The sequence below is a fragment of the Notolabrus celidotus genome, chromosome 20 (genome assembly GCF_009762535.1).
Source record: "Notolabrus celidotus isolate fNotCel1 chromosome 20, fNotCel1.pri, whole genome shotgun sequence".
Classification (NCBI taxonomy): Eukaryota; Metazoa; Chordata; class Actinopteri; order Labriformes; family Labridae; genus Notolabrus; species Notolabrus celidotus.
In genome coordinates this window covers 19,447,019-19,467,573 of record NC_048291.1, presented here as the reverse complement: position 1 = coordinate 19,467,573, position 20,555 = coordinate 19,447,019, and the positions used below count along the sequence as shown (strand labels likewise).

Genomic DNA, 20,555 nt, shown 5'->3' with positions numbered 1-20,555 from the left:
AAGCTCAAAGATTCACAGCACACTGTGAACGTTGCAGTGTTCAGGATCCTTTTCACTTCTGCAGTCTATTTTTCAAAACATTTGCCATGGAGAGCTTGATTGGAACTTGAATTATAGCTACGAATACACTTAGATTTATCCAATAAAAACGACACCCCTTGATGGGCCAACTTTTAAACTAGTTGGCAAGATGATTCGATCTTAGAAAACATGCTATTGTCAAATAACTAGCTAATAAACATTTTGGGACTTTTGTCTGGACCTCTGGATATACAGATAGGATGCATTAAAACTTGCTTAAAAAATGCTTTTTAATCATTCACGCTCACTTGACAATCAACATTGGCTACTGAATTGAGGAAAACAGCCTGTTAGTAAGGTAGCAGCCTGTCAGCTAAGCTATCACTCTGTCATAAGATCTCTCTGAAATGCGACGCAAAGGTAAAATTTTTTCAACGTACTTGAGGCAGATTAAACTAGACCAAAATAGAAGTTTCAGAGGCATATTGAACATCACAGAGATTCCTATAGGAATATGGACTTTCAGTTGATTCATCCCTCGAACACTTAAGGCTGATTTATACTTCTGCGTTGAATCAACGGCGTACCCTACGCCGGGGGTCCGCGTAGCTCCCGTACCTACGCCGTGGCCTACGCACGTAGCTGACGTGCACCTCCTCCAAAATGTAACTCCCCGTAGAGCCGACGCGGACCGCAAGCTCTGTGATTGGTCCGCTCGGCGGCTTTGTCTTTCCCGCATCTACAACACTTCCGGGATCCCGGACATCGGCCGCACATCGGATGTGTATTTCTATTCTTCATGTAATCATGTCTGTATGGTAAACAGCAACATGTATCAGCTGTAGATTAACATAACACGCTCTGCAACTCTGTGGAAAAGTAAACAGAGATCGTAGCGGGACCGGAAGCAGGCGGCCGGCTATCAGAGAGACCAGGCGTTTCGGCGGAGAATTGCTGCGCGACACGGACACATCGGCGCACAAGTATGTGGGGCTCATGTCCGCGTCAGCCCCTGCTGCGTAGGGGAGACGCAGAAGTATAAATCAGCCTTTAGCCATACAATTGATCCACTGGACCTGAAATTTGGGATTTAGCATCCTTTCAGTATCAAGTTTGTAATCAGATATTTTCCAAACCCCATGGACCTTGTATATGCACTCTACAGCCATGCTAGTGCTCTGTTAGACTGCACTAGCCTGTATTGACAGTGTTTTGAGCTATGCTTAACACAGCATGCTAACACTGATATAATTTCAAGCAACTACTATTATGATATTATATATACTATACTATACTATACTATATACTATACTATACTATACTATACTATACTATACTATACTATACTATACTATACTATACTATATTAATAAGACGCACACCTGACTTGACTGACAGGCGGGAACACTGTAGCTGTTAGCAAGGAGGCTCAAATCCCGCCTCTTTACCTCACACTAGCTTAACAGAAGTTACGTTGAGTTCAACATTTCCAATATGGCGACCACCAACAATAGGCTTCAAAACAGCGCTGCTCTGCACAAGACACTGAGAAAACGCACAATATATACCCACAATGCAATTCGTCAAACTTTCTATCTACAAGGAGAGCAAAAAAAGCTCCCAAAACATATACAAACACACCATTTACCAGAGAGGTATACTACGAAGCGAGTTCAACATACCCCAGATATCTTCTCCTGATCCGGCTTCACTGAACCTAACAAAGGAGATCGCGCTAATCTGTCACACGAAGCTGGTTATCAACAGGTTGAGTCAATCCAGAATTACCCTGAGCGCGTTCACATGAACGGGGCGGAGTCAGCAACATGTGACCAATCATAGACACGGACAGTCTGCCGTCAGCACATCCACATATTTTTCAAACATTGCACCGTACTGCACTGTTAGAAAAATATGAAGAAATTAAACACATAATCCAGATTAACTTCAACACAGCTGTGTTTGAAACATGAAAGAAGAACTGAGGGATAAGACAAAAATTGTTTGAAAGCGCAAATTACGTCTTATTTCTCATCACTTAGTGCAGATATATTTGACTATAATAACTCCCTTATTCCCTGACAGTGATCTCTCTCTCTGATTTAATCTTGTGTTGTGTGTGTAAGTTTTAGACGTGATATTTCAGCTGCAGCCCTGGCGGTATCAAACTGAGTGCTGTGGTTAAAGGACTAATAAAAATAAGAACATGATTCAAAGTGATAACCAGCAGTTTTATATTTAATGAAGTAGCCTAAAACAATTTCATCTGAATAATCTGACTTCAGACTCTGTTTATATATGATGTCAGGAAAGATAATCAATAGTCTGTCATCAGCATTTTATACATAAAATCATACAGGTAGACCATAGACTGTATAAAATATAGACATAGAATCTGTGACGTCACCCATCTGTTCCTGAGAGCTGTTATGAAGCAAATCGACAGCGGCAGCCATATTGGAAATGCGGAACTCAACCAGGCAGAGTGTGACCAACAGCCATGTGTTCCCGACCGGGAGTCCAGTCAGTCATTTTCCTTATTTGGGCAAAAACTCTTAATCTTAATATCTTCTGAACCGTTGCATTAGAAAGAAATTTACCCCCCGTACAGTGTGTGCCAGCTTCGTAGGGCCAAGACGTTTTTTGAACCAGGCTGTAAACATGTTTATTAATGCTGCAAAGATCGTCTTTTTCCCATTCATGTCTATGTGGTTTCTGGTGTTTCTGCAGCCAGCCTCAAGTGGATTCTTGATGTATTGCAGTTTATAACACTTCCGCATGGGCTTCATCGTTTGAGACCGGAGGTTGCCGCTTGAGGTAGACAAAGTGTCCTGCCCGTCTCTTCTCCACTGTTCTCCCCCCTCCCCTCACGATCAGCCAACAGAGCTCTGTGATCGAGCGAGCTGATTGGTCAGTGGGTGGAGTTTTCTCCAAACTGATCTCTGATCCTGAGTATAACCTGCCCCGGAGCAGGTTAGGAGTTCAGCATGATTAACCATGGTGATCTACCTAGGTAAGACGGGAACCACCTTTGTAGTACTGGAAATCCAGAGATAACCCTGAAGTTACCTCGCTAACCACAAATCCGGCTTCGTAGTATACCCCTCAGGAGGCCATGGTAATAAAATCAAACAAAATAAACACTTTAGATCGTTAGATTACAGACAGTGGGCGTGTTTCTGATGGTGTGAAGATTGTTGGCCTAGTGAGTCTCAAAAGTTTCAAATTAACAAGAATCCCTGTGGGTAGCTTACATGACTCATTCATTGCACTGGTAACAGCACCATCATACACACACAGAGGGGACAGTATTATGTATCTATACAGATGATAGAGTGCTGTGGGGGTGTTCCTGTAGAAGAATAGAAGAGTTTTTCCTAGGAGGAGCGAAGAGGAGGATGAGGAGGAGTACGGACACAGTTGGTAGTTCCTCTGCCAGCCTCATCCCAATTCAAAAATTATTTCAAAACACAACTTCTTTATTTCATATTCCTTTTTGAATTTGTGTTGGTCTGTTTTTGTCATTGAAGAGATTTATTGCACCTGTGCAGTTTTGTGTTCTTTGTTCTTTGTAACAAACTACTGCTGTTGTGGACCCCTTTCTAAAGGTCTTGGACCTTTGGATCAAAAAAAGTGATCCTTCACCAGAAGATCACTGGGGATGGGGAGGAGACACGTCTGACACTGCTTCCATCCAAGCACCTAGCCCTCTCTGACATGGCAACTAACAGAATAGCCATTGTAGTCACTATTATCAGACACCCCTGAACTAGCTAGGGAGCTAGAATTAATGCCACTGACCTGAAGGCAACTGATTGAGTGAAAGTGCTACCACTACATGACATCCTGTAATGAGAGGGCGCATGAAGTGGAACAAAAACATATTTTTTATGTGGAAGAGAGAGCATGCACATGTGTTGATATTATCAAATCAATCAATCAATCAATCATTCTTTATTCATATAGCGCCAAATCAGAACAGACGTTATTTCAAGACGTTTTACAAACAAAGCCGGTCTAGAGAGTACTCCATGTTAAATTATTAACAAAGACCCAACATCAAGACAGGATAAGACTCTGTCTTATCTCATCTTAATCCACCATGGGCACAGCACTTTTCAACATTTAGCTAGTTACAGTGGCAAGGACAAACTCCCTTTGAACCTTTAGCAGAACCAGACTCATGTAAGACAGCCATCTGCCTCGACCAAGTTGGGGTTGGAAAGAGGGATAGAGGAGATGAAAAGAGAGAGAGAGATGATAGTGGTGGGGGGCGCGATCACTGGGCCTTTCAGGGACCCAGCCATTTCTGTGGCCGGGACTATGTCAGTGTATTTCTTTTGTAGCTTAAGTTGTGATTATTATCTAACAATTATTTAATCAGTACTAGCTGGTGTCTATCATACACATTCGCACACGGCTGAACAACAGCAAGGGCAATTTGGGGTTTACTATCTTGCCAAAGGGCACTTCGGCATGTGACTGCTGGAGCTGGGACCGAACTGCCAACCTTCTGATTGATAGACGACACCTGACAGATAAAGCAACAGAGTGGTCATATAGGCAAATATGGGCATACGTGAGGTCAGGCTTACATGAGGACAATAAGCTGATGTAGGACTGCAGCACTGCCCTTTAAGTCCCAGCTCTATTATCAATAAAAGCCTGCGGACAAAAACAACACACACACACACACACACACACACACACACACACACACACACACACACACACACACACACACACACACACACACACACACACACACACACACACATATAGACATTCAAAGTAGGTCTGTGTTTGGAGCCATATGCCCACAAATGCAGCCTGCTTCAATAAAACATGATGCTACATTGTTAATCTTTCATAGTTATGTCCTGGAGAATTAACCCAGATGAACACACATTTAGGGCACCATCCCAACCCGTCACTCTAGTCCACACACACCAATCACACACACTGATCCCCTCTCACTCATTCTTCTCCCTCAATCCAACAGCCTGTCTCCCCCTTTTCACTTTTTGGCTATCACTATTCATCTTCCCATCCTCTCTCTCCCTCTTTTTCATCTGTCTCTTCACTTCTCTATTCTTTCAACCTATCCTCCACCTCCTTGACCACGTACCTGTCTCATTTCTATGTTTTTCACACCAGGTTACAGAAATAGATTCTCTTCTCTTCTCTTTCCATAAAAAAAGATGGTATTACGTGTTGAGGAAAATGTAAGAAAAAAATCTGGGGGAGGAAAAATGAAGAAAAGAGAAATTTAAGAAAAAGAGGAGGAGCAGCAATGGGACTGTGGAGGACGGACAAAGAGACCCCACTAAACTTGGCACCAAGTGATGAATCAGGATGTAATTTCATAAAATATTTACGCTGCACTGCTTGCTGGGAGGTTTGACTTATGGTCAGAGACTGTGTACTGTATGTGTGTTAATGAGCGTGTGTGTACGCCTGTAAATCAGTGTTATGGCTCAGAATAAGAAGAAGGTTTTGATTATTGCACAGATAAACAATCTGATTTCTGCAGCATGAAAACAACTATCACAGATATCAAGCATGAAATATGTTTTTCCAATTAAAAGCTTGCTTGTCCAATATGTGAATAGCCAAATATATTTCTGCTCTGTCTATGACCCCTTTGAGGAGCAGTTACATAAACTCAAAGTGAACTCATTCACCCTTCCATGTGTCTAATCAAAATATTACAACTTGTGCATTGGAGGTTCTCTTTGGTCCTGAAACGAAACACACATCATCTTTGAGAAACAAAACTCGCCACATTGTGTTTTTTTTATATTCTCAAGAGGATTTTTCCATTTTTTTTCTCCAGTCTGTCCATTCAGTTAATCAAGGTGCTGCTAACTCACAGGCCTGTCTGTCAGAGAGTTATCAAACTTTGCCCCCTGCTGGCCGCTCAAACAAAGTACATGATGTGGTGGTTTGATGTAACTGATCCCCTGAGGCTGCATTTTTTGGGGTTTATTTAAAAGTCACACTTTATATTTGTACTGCATGTTCATAAAGTGAAAGATGAATAACTGGGACCTTTCTACTTTCAGTGCAGTCATACACAGTAGTTTGATTGTGAGTCATGTTAACTTTTTCTATTGTTTTCAACTTTGACAGTTAGTTTTACACTGTCTGTAAGGCCCTTTATCTGAGGGTGATTCTTCCTCCACTGCTGCTTCCACTCTTTTAAAGAACCACTTCTTGAGCTATTTGTCCATCTCATATTCTGCTTATTTTTTCTAAAATGTTTCCCTTTAGTCATTTTACAGAGGGTTATTCTATTTATTTTATTTTACGGGCATCTGTGGCTGAGTGGTAGAGTCGCTTGTCTCTCAATCGGAAGGTTGCTTCCAGTCACATGTTGAAGTGTCCTAGGGCAAGACACTGAACCCCAAATTGATCCTGCTGTTGTTCAGCAGTGTGTGAATGTGTATGAATGAGATTAGCTAATACTGAGGGTCCCTAACTATAACAACATTTGCCATCAGTGTGAATAACATCTGAATGTGACCAGTGGAGCAAAAAAGTGCTTTGAGTGGTCAGAAAGACTAGAAAAGTACAAGTCCATTTACCATTTTAGGGGGTTACCAAATAACTTGCCAACTACTGATGTGAACTGACTTTTACCAAATCATGTTACGAAACAGCTTTACACTGTTTACAATCATTACTTTGTTGTTGTTTACATTTGTTATTTAATGATAATATTACCACAGAAGTGGATATATAATTTGCCTTTTTTATCTGAAATCCAGTCCCCTCATTTTGGTCTTCAAAAATGCAAACATTGATTAAAAAAAATACCCTGTGATTTATGTCATGACAAAGTGAACTTATATAGTTTGTTGCCTTGAAGAGAATAAACCACAGATGATGAGTCAGCTACAACGGTATTTAGAAACAGATTTTAGTGTCATTAAAGAGCCTCTACACATGCTGTAACCTTGTCAGACATTTTTTTTTGCTCTTTTTCTTCAACACTTCATTAAAAAAAATGTCCCATGGTCGTTTCTTTGTACACCACCCATTGTAACACTAACAATCTATGTGCAGTTAACATTGATTTTACATTGTTTTGCCAATATATCTTAAAAAACTATTGCTGTAGTTATTACTCTTACACTATAGAACTTTGTCGGAAATATTTGTATTTCTGTATTTATTATTGGAGTATATTTCATTATCTTCAACAGCACCAAAGAAGCTATGAGATCATAGCAAATGATGGAAAGTTTGATATATGATTTGTACTGTAAAACTATTTCTGGGGTTGACTCTTTAAAGTTTGACACACATACAAAGTAGATGAAACTATCAAGAAATGAAAGACCAACCAAAACAGGAAACACCACATTTGACAAAGAATGTAAACCTGACAGCATAGAAGCACTTTTTGCGTGGAATAGCGTAAAAGAGACAAAGTTGACGTTTAACATCACATTCTTCGTAACTTCATTACACAACAAGGTATAACACAATGCAGTTTTACTTGCTGACATGTAATATTTATTTATTTTTTCATTTTGCAGGAGGGAAGAATTACTTCTTCCAAATCTTGGGCTTTCTCAATCCGAGGAAGTGTCAGACTTTTTTCAAGGCAGATGGTTTCTTTGCTGTCTCTGGAAGATCGGCGTCAGGCCCCCCAGAATCCACAGGTTCAAGCTCTGGGTCGCGCTCAGCTTCAGGCTCTGGAGCAGCTGATGATGTACTTGGTAGGTTCTCCTCCATGCACGGCTGGTCCTCCTGCTTCTCCTCCTGTCTGTGGTTTGTGAGCTACACGTTATAGAGGGTTTGTTGCAGGACCTCCATCTCTTCAGTCATATTTTGGCACACAGCACCCTGTTCCACCCTCAGGTTCAAAATAAGTCCCTGGCTCTCCAACAGTTTTTCTGATTGAGCCTTGATCAGGACTGTCTGGACACTCAGCTTGGCTTTGAGCTCCTCCAGCTCAGTGCAGAACTTAATTTGGCCCAATTCGGATAAAGATTGATTGATTGATTGATTGATTGATTGATTGATTGACTTACTGTGATTGCAGCCAAGGATAAAAAACTGTTTCTTTTAAATAATTCTTCTATTTTTCTACAAATAATAAACACCATTACTTTTTGTATTAGTAGTTATGTTTATTTCACAACAATGTCAGTCTATAATCAAAAGAGAAACAGAGACATCATTAAAGGGGAGTACTTAAAATAGTATTTAAAGAATGAGAATATAAAGGCTCATTCTGTTATCAAAAACAAAACAAAAATTATATCAGGGTAATTAAACACTAATTTAAACATTCTTATATATATTCAATTTCTATCAAGTCTGTTTTGCTCAATGCTGCCATAAACTACACACTGTACCTTTAAAGCTTGATTATTACAGCTCCAAGGGAACAAATCAATCTTTCAGTCTTAAGGATCATCTCATATTTGTGCAAATATTTCAGACAACGCATTGTATAGTCACACTTTTGCCTGAATTTGATGTCTAAAAAACGGCTTTTAGTTTCCTGAATGGCAAATCTACAACATTCAGTAAAATCCTTTGTGCAGTAAAAGGCACAACCAACAACAGCAATTTTATATTTCCATTCTAGGAATATTTCTAGAACTAAATTGATTTTCTTCACTGTGTCACTGATAGAAAAATGTCATGAATGAATAGAGTAAGCTAACAATGAGTGATGTCAATGTTGTTCATGTATGCAGGACCCGAGGGTGAAAGTTTCAATGGTGAACATGTAAGGTAAAGAGTTTCCTCTGTGTTGCTAACACTGTTGTGTTGGCTCGCCCTGGCCTTGCTTTTTGTGATCATTATAACACAGCTAGTGTTGCCGTCTTGAACAAGTTGTATATTAACTTAACATAGCCAGCATGGGATTAGCTACTGTGGTAATATTATAGTGCCAGATCTCAAAAGTTGCAATTCAATAAAGTAACAAATAAGTGCCAATCTTCTTATGCACCGTCACTGATGGTAGCTTTTGAGCTGTGCAGTGAAAAACAAGCCGGGTGGTCTCTCTCCTGTATGATTTCTAAATAGAGGGTACAACTTTGATTCCTCAGAACACAGCACAGTGTTTCACTTTGATTCAGTCCATCTTAAAAGTGTGTCTTGATCATGTTTTTTGTGACTTCCTTATTGCATGGTAAAGTTTTGACTTGTATTTGGGGATGCAGCAATCAACTGTGTTCACATTAGATTTTGGAAGTAATTTTGAGCCTATGCAGGGATTTCCACTGCAGTCATATCTATTTTTAATTGTAGTGCTGCCTAAGGCCCCAATACTGAATTTTCAGCCTTGTCCCTCTTGAACAGAAATTTCACCAGATTGTCTAATCTGTGAATAATATATTTCTATTGATGGTGAATCCCTCAAATTCTTTGCAATTGTACGCTGAGTAACATTATTCTAAAATGAATGAACTATGTGCTCTTGCAGTCTCTCAGTCAACTTCTTCCCATCTTTGCTTCTGGGCGACTCCGCCTCTCTGGGAGGCACTTTTTTAATACCCATTCTTATTACTAGCCTGCTTTAGATTCATCTTTAAGTTGGGAGATGTTCCTCAAGGTTACTTTTTTAGCATTACATAACCTTTTCAGTGTCTTACTGTCTTTTTGCCCACAATAACATAAATATTTAGAGGGTAGACTGGAAAAACATATATTCTCTTCTTCAATTTAATGCAAGCACTTTTTTGAAACACTTTGCTGCTATATGTTTCATAAAACAATACATTTGTTGTCTTTTTTCAATACATATAGTTTAAATGATTTGTAAACCATCAAACCTTTTTTAATCAGCATCACACAGCGTCCCAACTTTTTGGGAATTGGGATTGTACACAGAACTTTGGAGGAAAAAAATATGATTACTTTTTGATGGTCTCATTTTCTTTTGCAGGACAATTTGATTAGTTTCATGATCAGCTTGAAACTCCTCAGAGGAGCTTTAAAGTTCTTCTTATGATGGCAAAATCAATTTCTCCTACCAATCAGACTGTTATTGCATTCATCTTGAATCAGTGCTGCTATATGATGAACTGTAATGCTATTTCTAGATAACACAATCCATATTCACATATTTAAAATCTAAGTCAGGGGTGTCAAAAATGCGGCCCATGGGCCAAAACTGGCCTGCCAGAGGTCCAAATCCGGCCCGCAGAACGACTTTGCAAAGTGAAAAAATTACAGAGAAGGCATTACATGCAATTTTTCAATAAAAGTAACTACTATTTCACATTTTTCCTCTGGGGGTCGCATAAAATCATAGTGCTGACGGAGCGAACATGAACGGCGCTTTTTTTTCTAGACTTTTTTTCTCAAAATGAGAAAATAGATTACTTGCTGTTTGCATAATCCGGTTGAGATTCATAAAGACTTTTTAGAGCACTATAAGATTATCCACTAACTACTAGCACTACACCCCTGCATACAACACTGTCCAGCAAGCAAACTGTTCAGGCTGGAGCTGAGGGGTCAAAATAATCAACTTTACCTTGTTCATTATTATAATCTCTGTTCTTTTGCAGTAAACATTACATTCTGTGTGTCAGGTGAATGAGTAACCTGTGTGTTTGGTGTGTTCGCCGCAGGTTTCAGGGCTTTAAGAGTAAAATATTCGGCCCACTGTGAGGATCATCATGGCAAAAAATATAACAGCTGTTTTTGTAGACTATCTAAAAAACAAAGGGAAACATTTGGAGTTTTCATTATTTATAGGTTATTATGTTGTGATTTTACTGGACCAGCCCACTTCAGATCAACTTGGACTGTATGTGGCCCCTGAACTGAAATGAGTTTGACACCCCTGATCTAAGTAGTCAACTAAAACTTATAACAAGTTAGACTTGTCCTTATAGTCGCGTAGTTCAGCACGAGATCTCGTACTGTCCAGGAGAGCTATTCTCGCCGCACCACCAACTTGTCACCAAAGATGGCGAATTGCTGAGTGCTCATGGAGACACACATTTCTCGGCTAGTTGTTATCTTCACAGAAACGTCAACTTCGAGAACAAATTAACTGCTTTAGCGAGCAACTATTTCTCCATTTGAAGCACACCTGACACCACGTCAGCCGCCGCTACCATGCAGATCACGCTTAAAACACTGCAACAGCAGACTATTCAAATTGAGATAGATCCCGAAAAAACGGTGAGTGGCTATTAGCTAACTTGCTAACTGAAGCTTACAGTACTAGCTGGGATATAGATGTACTAACTTTACATGAACACCCAATAGTTTTGTTAGATATTTATAACGAGCGGAAGATTTAAGCCGTTTCGTCTGAAGGTATCCCACTAACAGAAAGCACTACTTGAAAGCGACTCGCATGAAACGGGAGCCAAACAATACAAAACCTGACTAGCAAACGTTAGCCAGTTGGCTAGCTAAACAGCCCGTTACCGAAGTCATTGCGACGCTTCTTTTCATGTTTTAAGTGTGTATTGGTTTCCCTTTAACAATGGTTCTTCGGTGATATCTCGTGTGGTTCGGCTTGCATTGCTATAACTCATGTGATGCACCCAAACTGTCCAAAGGGCTATGATTGCTAATGCTAATGCTTATGACACTACCAATTATCATTAGCCTCATTCGTAACGTACTAAGAAGCTAGCTAAGTTTTTTAGCAGAGTCACATTTTTAACAGCTAGCTGTCACTGACACTGTTACGGGAATGCTATTCAGTGTACTTTGACTAAATTAACATTGTCAACAGAGAAAACTCATCAAGAAAAGTCATAATTGTAATCGAATTTGAGCACTGTCATGCTGTTTGATACTCTACCGTGGTCACAGCTGCTTATGCATTAACTCCTCTCAGTTTTTGAGTCAGCTATTGTGCTTCTCTGCCTTTTAATGCCACTGTCATGAGTTCATGTTAGCTTAAAATAAAACTTACATTATAGAAGAACAAGGTGCTGTGCTAACTTGAATCTCAGACTAAGATTTGAGATGAATGAAACACCTACCATCTTACACAGAACAAGTATTCATGTTTAGAATAGGGGTGTAATGATTCTTTTTAACAACGATTTGATTCACGGTTGCCGATACGATTAAAGGACGATATTGGTTCATTTAGAATGATATGTTCCGAATCGATTCAGTAACCTTTTAGCCAAAAATTCAACCAGTGTGACTGTGAAAAAAATACCTTGATACAGGACAGTCCTAGAGTCCTGGTGTTTCTTGTAAGGGAATCAGGTATAAATTAATTATGGATATAAAACAAGTAAACAACAATTAATGGCAAATGCATTCATATTTTATTGTTGGATAGATTTGTTGTGTTGCCTTGGTACTTTACTTGACCTTTACCTATCCTACAAACAGCGAGCAACTTATTTAGAACATCTCCGTCTTTGAGTAATGATTAACGTCTTTATCATTAAAAGTGCAAAAAAACACATCCACATAAAGTCTGCCATGCTTAAATCCAATGCGTTATTTCCTTGTATCGATACAATCGATTTATTACCTTTTAAAACGATGTTGGATCGATAAATGTCATCCGGAAGGCCAACTTGTCAAGCACAGATCGATGTAGTCGGATCATAGGAATATAAATGGATACACCAATGGAGTAAAGTAATCGTTACACCCCTAGTTTAGAAGCAACAGCACATGGAGACAAAGGGAGAGTCTTAGGTGTTTTTGATTATAATTTCTGACTTCTTTATCAGGTGAAAGCTCTGAAAGAGAAGATAGAAGCAGAAAGAGGAAAAGACAACTTTCCCGTATCGGGGCAGAAGCTGATATACGCTGGAAAAATCCTGGAAGATAACACACCGATTAAGGATTACAAAATTGATGAGAAAAGTTTTGTTGTAGTGATGGTGTCTAAGGTGAGATCTTTTTGTGTCATGTAGAAAAAACATTGTTTAGTATTTCTTAGAAAAACTATTGACAACATTTTTGCTGTGTCATTACTAAGCTGCCTGTCTAACAACACCTTTATTCAACCTGACAAAAGGCTAAGCCCGCAGCTGCTGCCTTGCCTCCAGTCTCAGAAGCTCCCAAGCCCCCTGTACAGGACTCTGGCTGCACGTCAACAGCTGCCCCAGCCACAAACCCAGCTTCAGCTTCAGCCCCAACCCCTACTCCAGCAGCTGTCCCCATTCCCCCCGAGGAGGCCAAAGAGGAGCCAAGTGCCACAGCCACAGAACAACAACAACCAGCCAGGTAGAGGCCGTGTGTTACCCATTGCATAACTCTATTCAAGGTTTTGTAATACGCAAGTATTTTGGAAAGTAGGGAAATTAGGGCCCTTAGTGACATTTTGACAACATATGTGAAAAGAATTTGTCAGCGGGCAAGAAAAGGTCTTATCAGTCTACAGAGCAAAGTCAGAAATAGATAGTTCTGTATCGTCACAAATATTAATGTAATAATTTGTCTTCAAATGGTTATTTATATTGCTGCTGTCATCAATTGAGCTTTTTTACCTACACTCGGAAGCTAATAAAGAAGGTCCATGTAAAATAGTCTTTATAATTTTCTTCATTTCTGTTATTGTAATGTGATTGATGATTACAGTTTAACATTTCAAACATCCGTTCTCATGCATCTGTATTTATTTTGGTGCTGAGCTTGTGTATTTATTTTTCACAGTAATGCTTTATATTTAAAGGTGGGATTAGGGCAACAAAACTATCCAAATAGTCTGGATTTTTAAGTTGGAAATGCAATGTTTTTTAGTGCTTTTGACTTGCTTTGTTTGTTTTTAAGTTGAGAAGGCCTCTTTGGACAAAATGTCTCATGTTACCTGTCTGTCAACCTAGAAACTGCACCATTAAGTCAATCAATCAATCAATCTTTATTTTACCGCCAAGTCCCAACAAACATCATCTCAAGAACTATTTAGCTAGTTACAACGGCAAGGGAAAAGTGATAGTGATGAGATGGATAATAGTAGTATAAGCTGTTGCCACTGGAGTCTGGAATGTCCTTAGCAGCTGTTAACACTTAAAACATAAAGTGTTCCAAATATGTCATGTACAGCTTCAGCAATTTTTTACAATTACAATTATTAATGGACTGTGTTTATATAGCTCTTTCTCTAGTCTTCTGACCACTTGAAGGGCTTTTACATTACATGTCACATTCACCCATTTATACACTGATGGCAGAGGCTGCTGTGTAAGGAGCCCATCAGTATAAACTAATCCTAAACTAATGTCTCGTTCTTCGGAGATTTTCGTCCGTTGGCAAACCAGCTGAAAGGTGCATTACAGCCACCTACTGAATGCATGTCACGTTAGGTTGCGTCTGTCTACATGAAACTTTATTATTATTGTTTTTAATCGCAGCCTTTGCGATTTGAAAATTGCATTCTATTAAATTGCGATGTCGGTTTGAATTCGATTAATCGTTCAGCCCTACCTACTGCCCATGAAATATACAAGTTTAAGAGTTCAAAGAAAGAAAATAGAGTAATTTTTAGTACAGTATTTATTTAACATGACTAAATGTGCGGGCAATCTAAATTGAGCCGTCAACACTGTACACTGCTTTACTCTTCACCCTGTTTCTTCTCTTTTGAAACACAGAAACAATGCCTTGGTTGTCTCATGTGTTCCCTCTCTATCTCTGTGTTTTGTAGCTGCAGCGGTGGGAGTCAGGGCTTGGATGCTTCCTCAGCGCTGGGTAGGTTATGAATGGCTCCCTGCCAAGCTTGAATCATTTGCTGTGCGAGAGCTTTTGGATCTCATGTTGCTGTGATGGTATCAGTGCAGGGGTTTAACCGTTTGATCAGTGTTAGTTAAATGTAAATTGTACAAGTGACAGCACTCATAGGTTATTATTTACAAACTCTGAGAGGAATGGAGAAGAGGAGGAGTCATGCTGCTATACAGTCCCATACCCTATAAGTCATCTAAATAAGATGAGTCACCCCTACATTGTGACTTAAAGACTCAGTTATTTTCCTATAGTCATCGGCTCAGCAAATGAGTTCATTAAGAAGAAATACTTCTGTACATTACATATCTTTTAACATATCTTTCATATCTCTTTCCTGTTGACTCTCATGTTCCCCATCGTAAGGGAGTGCTAAGGTATAACTCTTCAGATCAACAAATGATGCACCAGTAACCCGGTCATCTGTCTATGTGGGTGTGTGTTTTAATTTCCAGTGACGGGAGCCGATTATGAGGCCATGCTGACAGAGATCATGTGTATGGGCTACGAAAGAGAGAGAGTGGTGGCTGCGCTAAGGGCTAGTTTCAACAACCCCCACAGAGCGGTGGAGTACCTTCTTACTGTGAGTCACACACACACACACGCACACGCACACACACACACACACACACACACACACACACACACACACACACACACACACACACACACACACACAATGATGTCATTCCTACCAATGAAAAAGCACCCATGTGTAAACTCACTTATGACACAAAGTCATGTGTTAATTCTGAGCCATGTTTGTCTCTCCATCTTCCCAGCCTGAAGATCAGACAGACATTCTCTTCTTGGTGTTTATTCATTAACCAATTTTCTAAATATGAAGTATGCTGATGTATGTTGTTATTTTTGCTTCTTTCATACAACCTTCTTTCAGTTTTTCTGTCGCTTTCAAGTTGAGTTAAAGTTGTTCCTTCTATCATCTGTTATAGTCTACTTTAAAACTCTTATATTGAGCTACTTGCATATATTATAGATTAGGGAGTCGACTGGATACAATGTGGTTACCCTCACTAGTCTGCGCTAGTAGGTTAAACAAGTTTTTAATACCAGTTTTCTGGTTAAACGAGTAAAGTTGAGTTGTAAACTGGCAACTTTCAGCAGAATGGGTATGTAGTTATTGGTTACTACAGCTATTACAGCTGACAAAGGCTAAATAGTAGGGGTGCAACGATACACAAAATTCTCGGTTCAGTTCGGTTCGATATGTTTTAGTCACGGTTCGATATTTTTTCGATACAGAAAAAGAGAAATTTTCATTCCTTTTTTTACTTGTAGTTTATTGAAATTACCAACATTTGTTTCAGCTCAAAAGCACAGTTTTTTAAATTAAATTTAATGTATTTAAATAATAATGTTATTGTGTGGAAAATTGTTCACAATCCTCTTAAGATAATGCATTTGTTGGAAGAATGGATCCACAAACTGCTTTTTTAAAATGACCCTAATCCCCCTAAAGAATAATCAACACCTTCCTGAAACACATCTATGTTATATTATTAACAAGGACCCAACATCAAGACAGGATAAGATCCAGTCTCATCTTACAGGCAGGACTCAGTCTTATCTCATCTTATCCACCATGAGCATTGCCCCTCGCAGTATTTAGCTAGTTACAGTGGCAAGGAAAACCTTCCTTTTAACAGGCAGAAACCTTGAGCAGAACCAGACTCATGTTAGACAGCAATCTGCCTCAACCAAGTTGGGGTTGGAAAGAGGGATAGAGGGAGATGAAGACAGAGAGAGATGATAGTAGTGAGACAGATGTTATAAGTTGTAGCAGCTGTAGTCTGGCACGTCTAGAGCAGCCAGCTGTCAACAGCAGCGACTCAGAGGAACTAACGAAACAAGGGAGCTGGTAGTCCTGACAGTTTAATTAACAATGGTTTGTAAAGGTGGACTCTGTCTGATCTCATCTTAGTCCACCACGAGCAGTGCACTTTGCAGCATTTAGCATGTTACAGTGGCAAAAACAAACTTCCTTTAACAGACAGAAACCGCGAGCAGAGCCAGACTCATGTTAGACAGACATCTGCCTCAACTGTGTAAGGGTTGGAAAGAGGGATAGAGGGAGATGCAGGAAGAGAGAGATAATAACAGCTTGAAGACATGTGATTGACATTTGTATTATTGTTTTTCTAGGGTATTCCCAGCAGCCCAGTCCAGGAGAGTACTCCCCCAGTGCCAGCCCCCACATCTGGACCCACGGAAGCCCCATCTCTAGCAGAGGGTAAGGCATGCAGCTCACTTTCGTTGTTAAATACACACAGTAGATATTAATGTGTCTGTTTCTCTCTCCCGTGTGAAAATGATAGAGAACTGCCAGTGTGTAGTAAAAGGGCCTCGGGAATCTCTCATTTTTTAACCCAATTTGGAAAAACTCCCAAATCTAGATGGGTAGCCTCATCTAGCTTCCATGCATCAGAGTAAACACATTTGTCTGGCATCAGGACATGAATTCCGTTGAAGTTTATTTTGAAAAGATTGCTCCACATCATTAAAACATTGACTGCTGCTGAGTCTGGACCTGTTTACAGAATTTAAAAAAAAGGGTCAATAACTGGCATTGCCTCACCAGCAGGCAATGACTCATCATATGACTCATTAGTCACCGAATGTTTTGCTACCATGCTGTTATAACTTAGCCTATAAAAGTGTGTCTATCTGAAAATGACTAAGATCTACGGTTTGATCCCCGGCTCCTAAAGTCCTCATGTCAAAGTGTCCCAGGGTGAGATACAGAACTTCTAATGTTCTATATCTTTCATATCTGAAAATAGAACACCTGCATAATGCATTTGTTAATAATATTGAGTACATTACATGGTCACTGTCTGGCGGAAACCTTGTATCTCCCAAACCAGAAAGTAAAACCAAACCCTACTACACCTCATGAGATTCAATGATAAGCTTTTTAAAATAATTCTCATCTGTTAAGTTTTAGAAGGCGGACTGACATGCATAAAAGGAGATCAGTAGTATTTATTAATGCAAAACATATATTATGATAAAATATGGATATACAAGGTTTCTGCACAACAGTGACGATACATTTTATTGGTATTACGTTATGTCATCTGTTATTTTTCCATTTATTGTTGGATTAAATACGTGCTGTTCTTCTATCTATTTATGAAAGTTCACACACATCTTCCCAAAAATCACGACTCACGCTTTGCAATCTTTCATTATTACGTTATCACAAAAGGTGATACCGCGTGGGAACGAGCCTTGTTGACTACGTAGTGTTCCACACGTAGACTGTATAAAATATGGACGTAGTACCTCATACCCCCTTACAGTGTGTGCCGATCGAGAAATGAGCTATCCAGACTACACTCGTCTTTTGTACCAGGCTGTAAACATGTTTATATCTACTGTAAAGATTGTCTTTTTAGAATTGGTGTGTATGGGGTTTCCAGTACTTCCGAAGCCAGCCTCAAGTGGATCCTCGATGAACTGCAGTTTTTAGCACTTCCACATTTGACTCATATTTTTAGACCGGAGGTTGCTGCTTGGTTCCACATCAATCTAAAACAAAGAGTGTCTTATCTCATCCTAATCCACCATGAGCATTGCACCTCACATTATTTAGCAAGTTACAGTAGCAAGGAAAAACGTCCTTTTAACAGGCAGAAACCTCGAGCAGAACCAGACACATTTTAGACTGCCATCTGGCTCGACCAAGTTGGGGTTAGTGTGTGGGTGTGGCGGCATACTTATTGAATTATGCTAAGTGGTGCTAATAAATACGATTATTTAACTCCTTGCTAATGTTTATTATTGCAGGAGAGAACCCACTTGCATTCCTGAGGACCCAACCCCAGTTTCTGGACATGAGACAGGCCATCCAGCAGAACCCTGCTCTGCTCCCAGCTCTGCTCCAGCAGCTCGGCCGAGAGAATCCTCAGCTTCTACAGGTAACGGCTCTCGCACAATGAACCGTGAAGGCTGGCTAATCAAACCCCAGACTTTATGGATCTCAACATACATTATGTTGTTCATTATGCAGTTCTAAAAGTAGTGTATTGGTTTTGTGTCTTCCTCCAGCAAATCAGTCAGCATCAGGAGCTGTTCATCCAGATGTTAAACGAGCCAGTGGGAGAGGGGGGAGATGCGCCAGAGGTTGGAGAGCTGGGGGCAGCGGGAGAGGAGGGCGCACCTGTCAATTATATCCAGGTTACACCTCAGGAGAAGGAAGCCATTGAAAGAGTTAGTGACGAATGGAGGAATGAAAATATTATTGGTCTGTTGTTTTCAAAGCATTCTGTTCACTTTCACTCTCTCTTTCTCTCTTCCTGTCTGAACAGTTAAAAGCATTGGGTTTTCCTGAAGCTTTGGTGATCCAGGCTTACTTTGCCTGCGAGAAGAACGAGAACCTGGCAGCAAACTTTCTACTCAACCAGGGACAGGACGATGATTGAGCAGCAGAGATCACTGCCTTCCTGCTCCTCCCTCCTACACCTCCCCTCTACAGCTCAGCATAAAGACTGCACCCCTAAATTACTGTACAGCCACCAACCTCAGCTCTACCCAAGGAGGGGAGGGGAGAGCCAGCAGGGGGGTGTGGGTGGGTGGGTGGGTTGGGGTGGGATAGGGCAGAGGAGACTGGGTGGGTTAGGTAATAGCGGGGGTTACAAGTACACAAAGTGGAGGTTGTGTGCAGGAAGATCCGGGTGGGTTGGGAGTGCAGAAGTATGATAAAATCCACGTGAATTCCAATGGAATGTGTGGGGTTTGTCTTTGGGAGATCTATACTTTGATTTTAGATGCGCTTTGTGAACACCAGGGAAGGGATGCAGGTGGGTGGGTGGATGCAGGTGGGTGGGTGGGTGGGTGGGTGGGTGACGGGTTTGCAACCAGTGTGAGTGCTTTTGTCTGCGTGTGTGAGTACATGTCTGTGTGCCTGTGCAGATGGATGCAAAAGTGTAAAGTTGAAAAAGTAATCAATTTTCATTCTCTAAGTTTGTTAATGCTGTAGCTGGATCGTATGGAAGCACATTGTCCTCACTGCACTGCAACAACATTATCAGTGTGTAACTGCTTGTATGTACCTCTGTTAGCCTCATGTATGTACGTCCAACAAATGAAATTGGCAGAGATGGACTGTGCTGCCCCTTGTATGACGAGGGGCAGCACAGACGTGACATGATGACATGATGTTGCTGGGTCTTATCAGTCTGTGTAGGGAAACAGAAGGAACCAAACTGACAGTTCAGTGTATGGTTAATTTTTTTTACTTTGTGTCATACTCACCTGTTTCTCCACAGACTACAGCCAATCACAGTCCCTGCAAATTCCGTGCCTCCTATCAAGGTCACTTAAATATGGAGCTATTTTCTGTATTCTAATAGCCTCTAGTGCTAATTAACACTACCCATAAAAAGCTACTGTACAACCATAACACTAGATTTCCTGAGATTCTTATGTTTTAAGGTTATGCCTCTCTTGTTACATTTTAAAAACAATAGGTCACTCAGATAAAGAAGTATTCCACTACCTACCAGTCGGAGTTAGCATATCGTATCTGGTCCACACATGACATATATTACTTCCACCCCTTTTCCCAAAAAAGGGACCGTCTACGAGGCATGTTTCGCTCAGCTTTGAGCCACAATATGTAAGGGGAAAGAATTTTCAGTGAGATCCGAATCCAAATGATATTTTAAGATGTCATATAATGTTAAATGTGCCGCTAGCTGACTGCTAAACCAAATCAAATTTTTGGGACTTAGGGAGAATATCAGGTTCCCAAACACATAAGGAGAAAATATAACTTATAAAGTTATATTGTATATTCCATCATGCATTGCATTTCTATT

General features: G+C 40.2%; 1 protein-coding gene across 1 annotated transcript; it reads left to right on the top strand.

Moving 5' to 3' along the window:
* Positions 1-10,903: 10,903 nt before the first annotated feature.
* rad23aa (RAD23 homolog A, nucleotide excision repair protein a) lies at positions 10,904-20,137 on the top strand. The gene is made up of 9 exons (XM_034711050.1): positions 10,904-11,184; positions 12,717-12,878; positions 13,007-13,215; positions 14,636-14,679; positions 15,168-15,295; positions 16,876-16,963; positions 18,523-18,653; positions 18,784-18,945; positions 19,044-20,137. Exons 1-9 carry the CDS (start codon positions 11,119-11,121, stop codon positions 19,155-19,157), a joined length of 1,104 nt encoding a protein of 367 aa, XP_034566941.1. The 5' UTR covers positions 10,904-11,118; the 3' UTR covers positions 19,158-20,137.
* Positions 20,138-20,555: the final 418 nt, after the last annotated feature.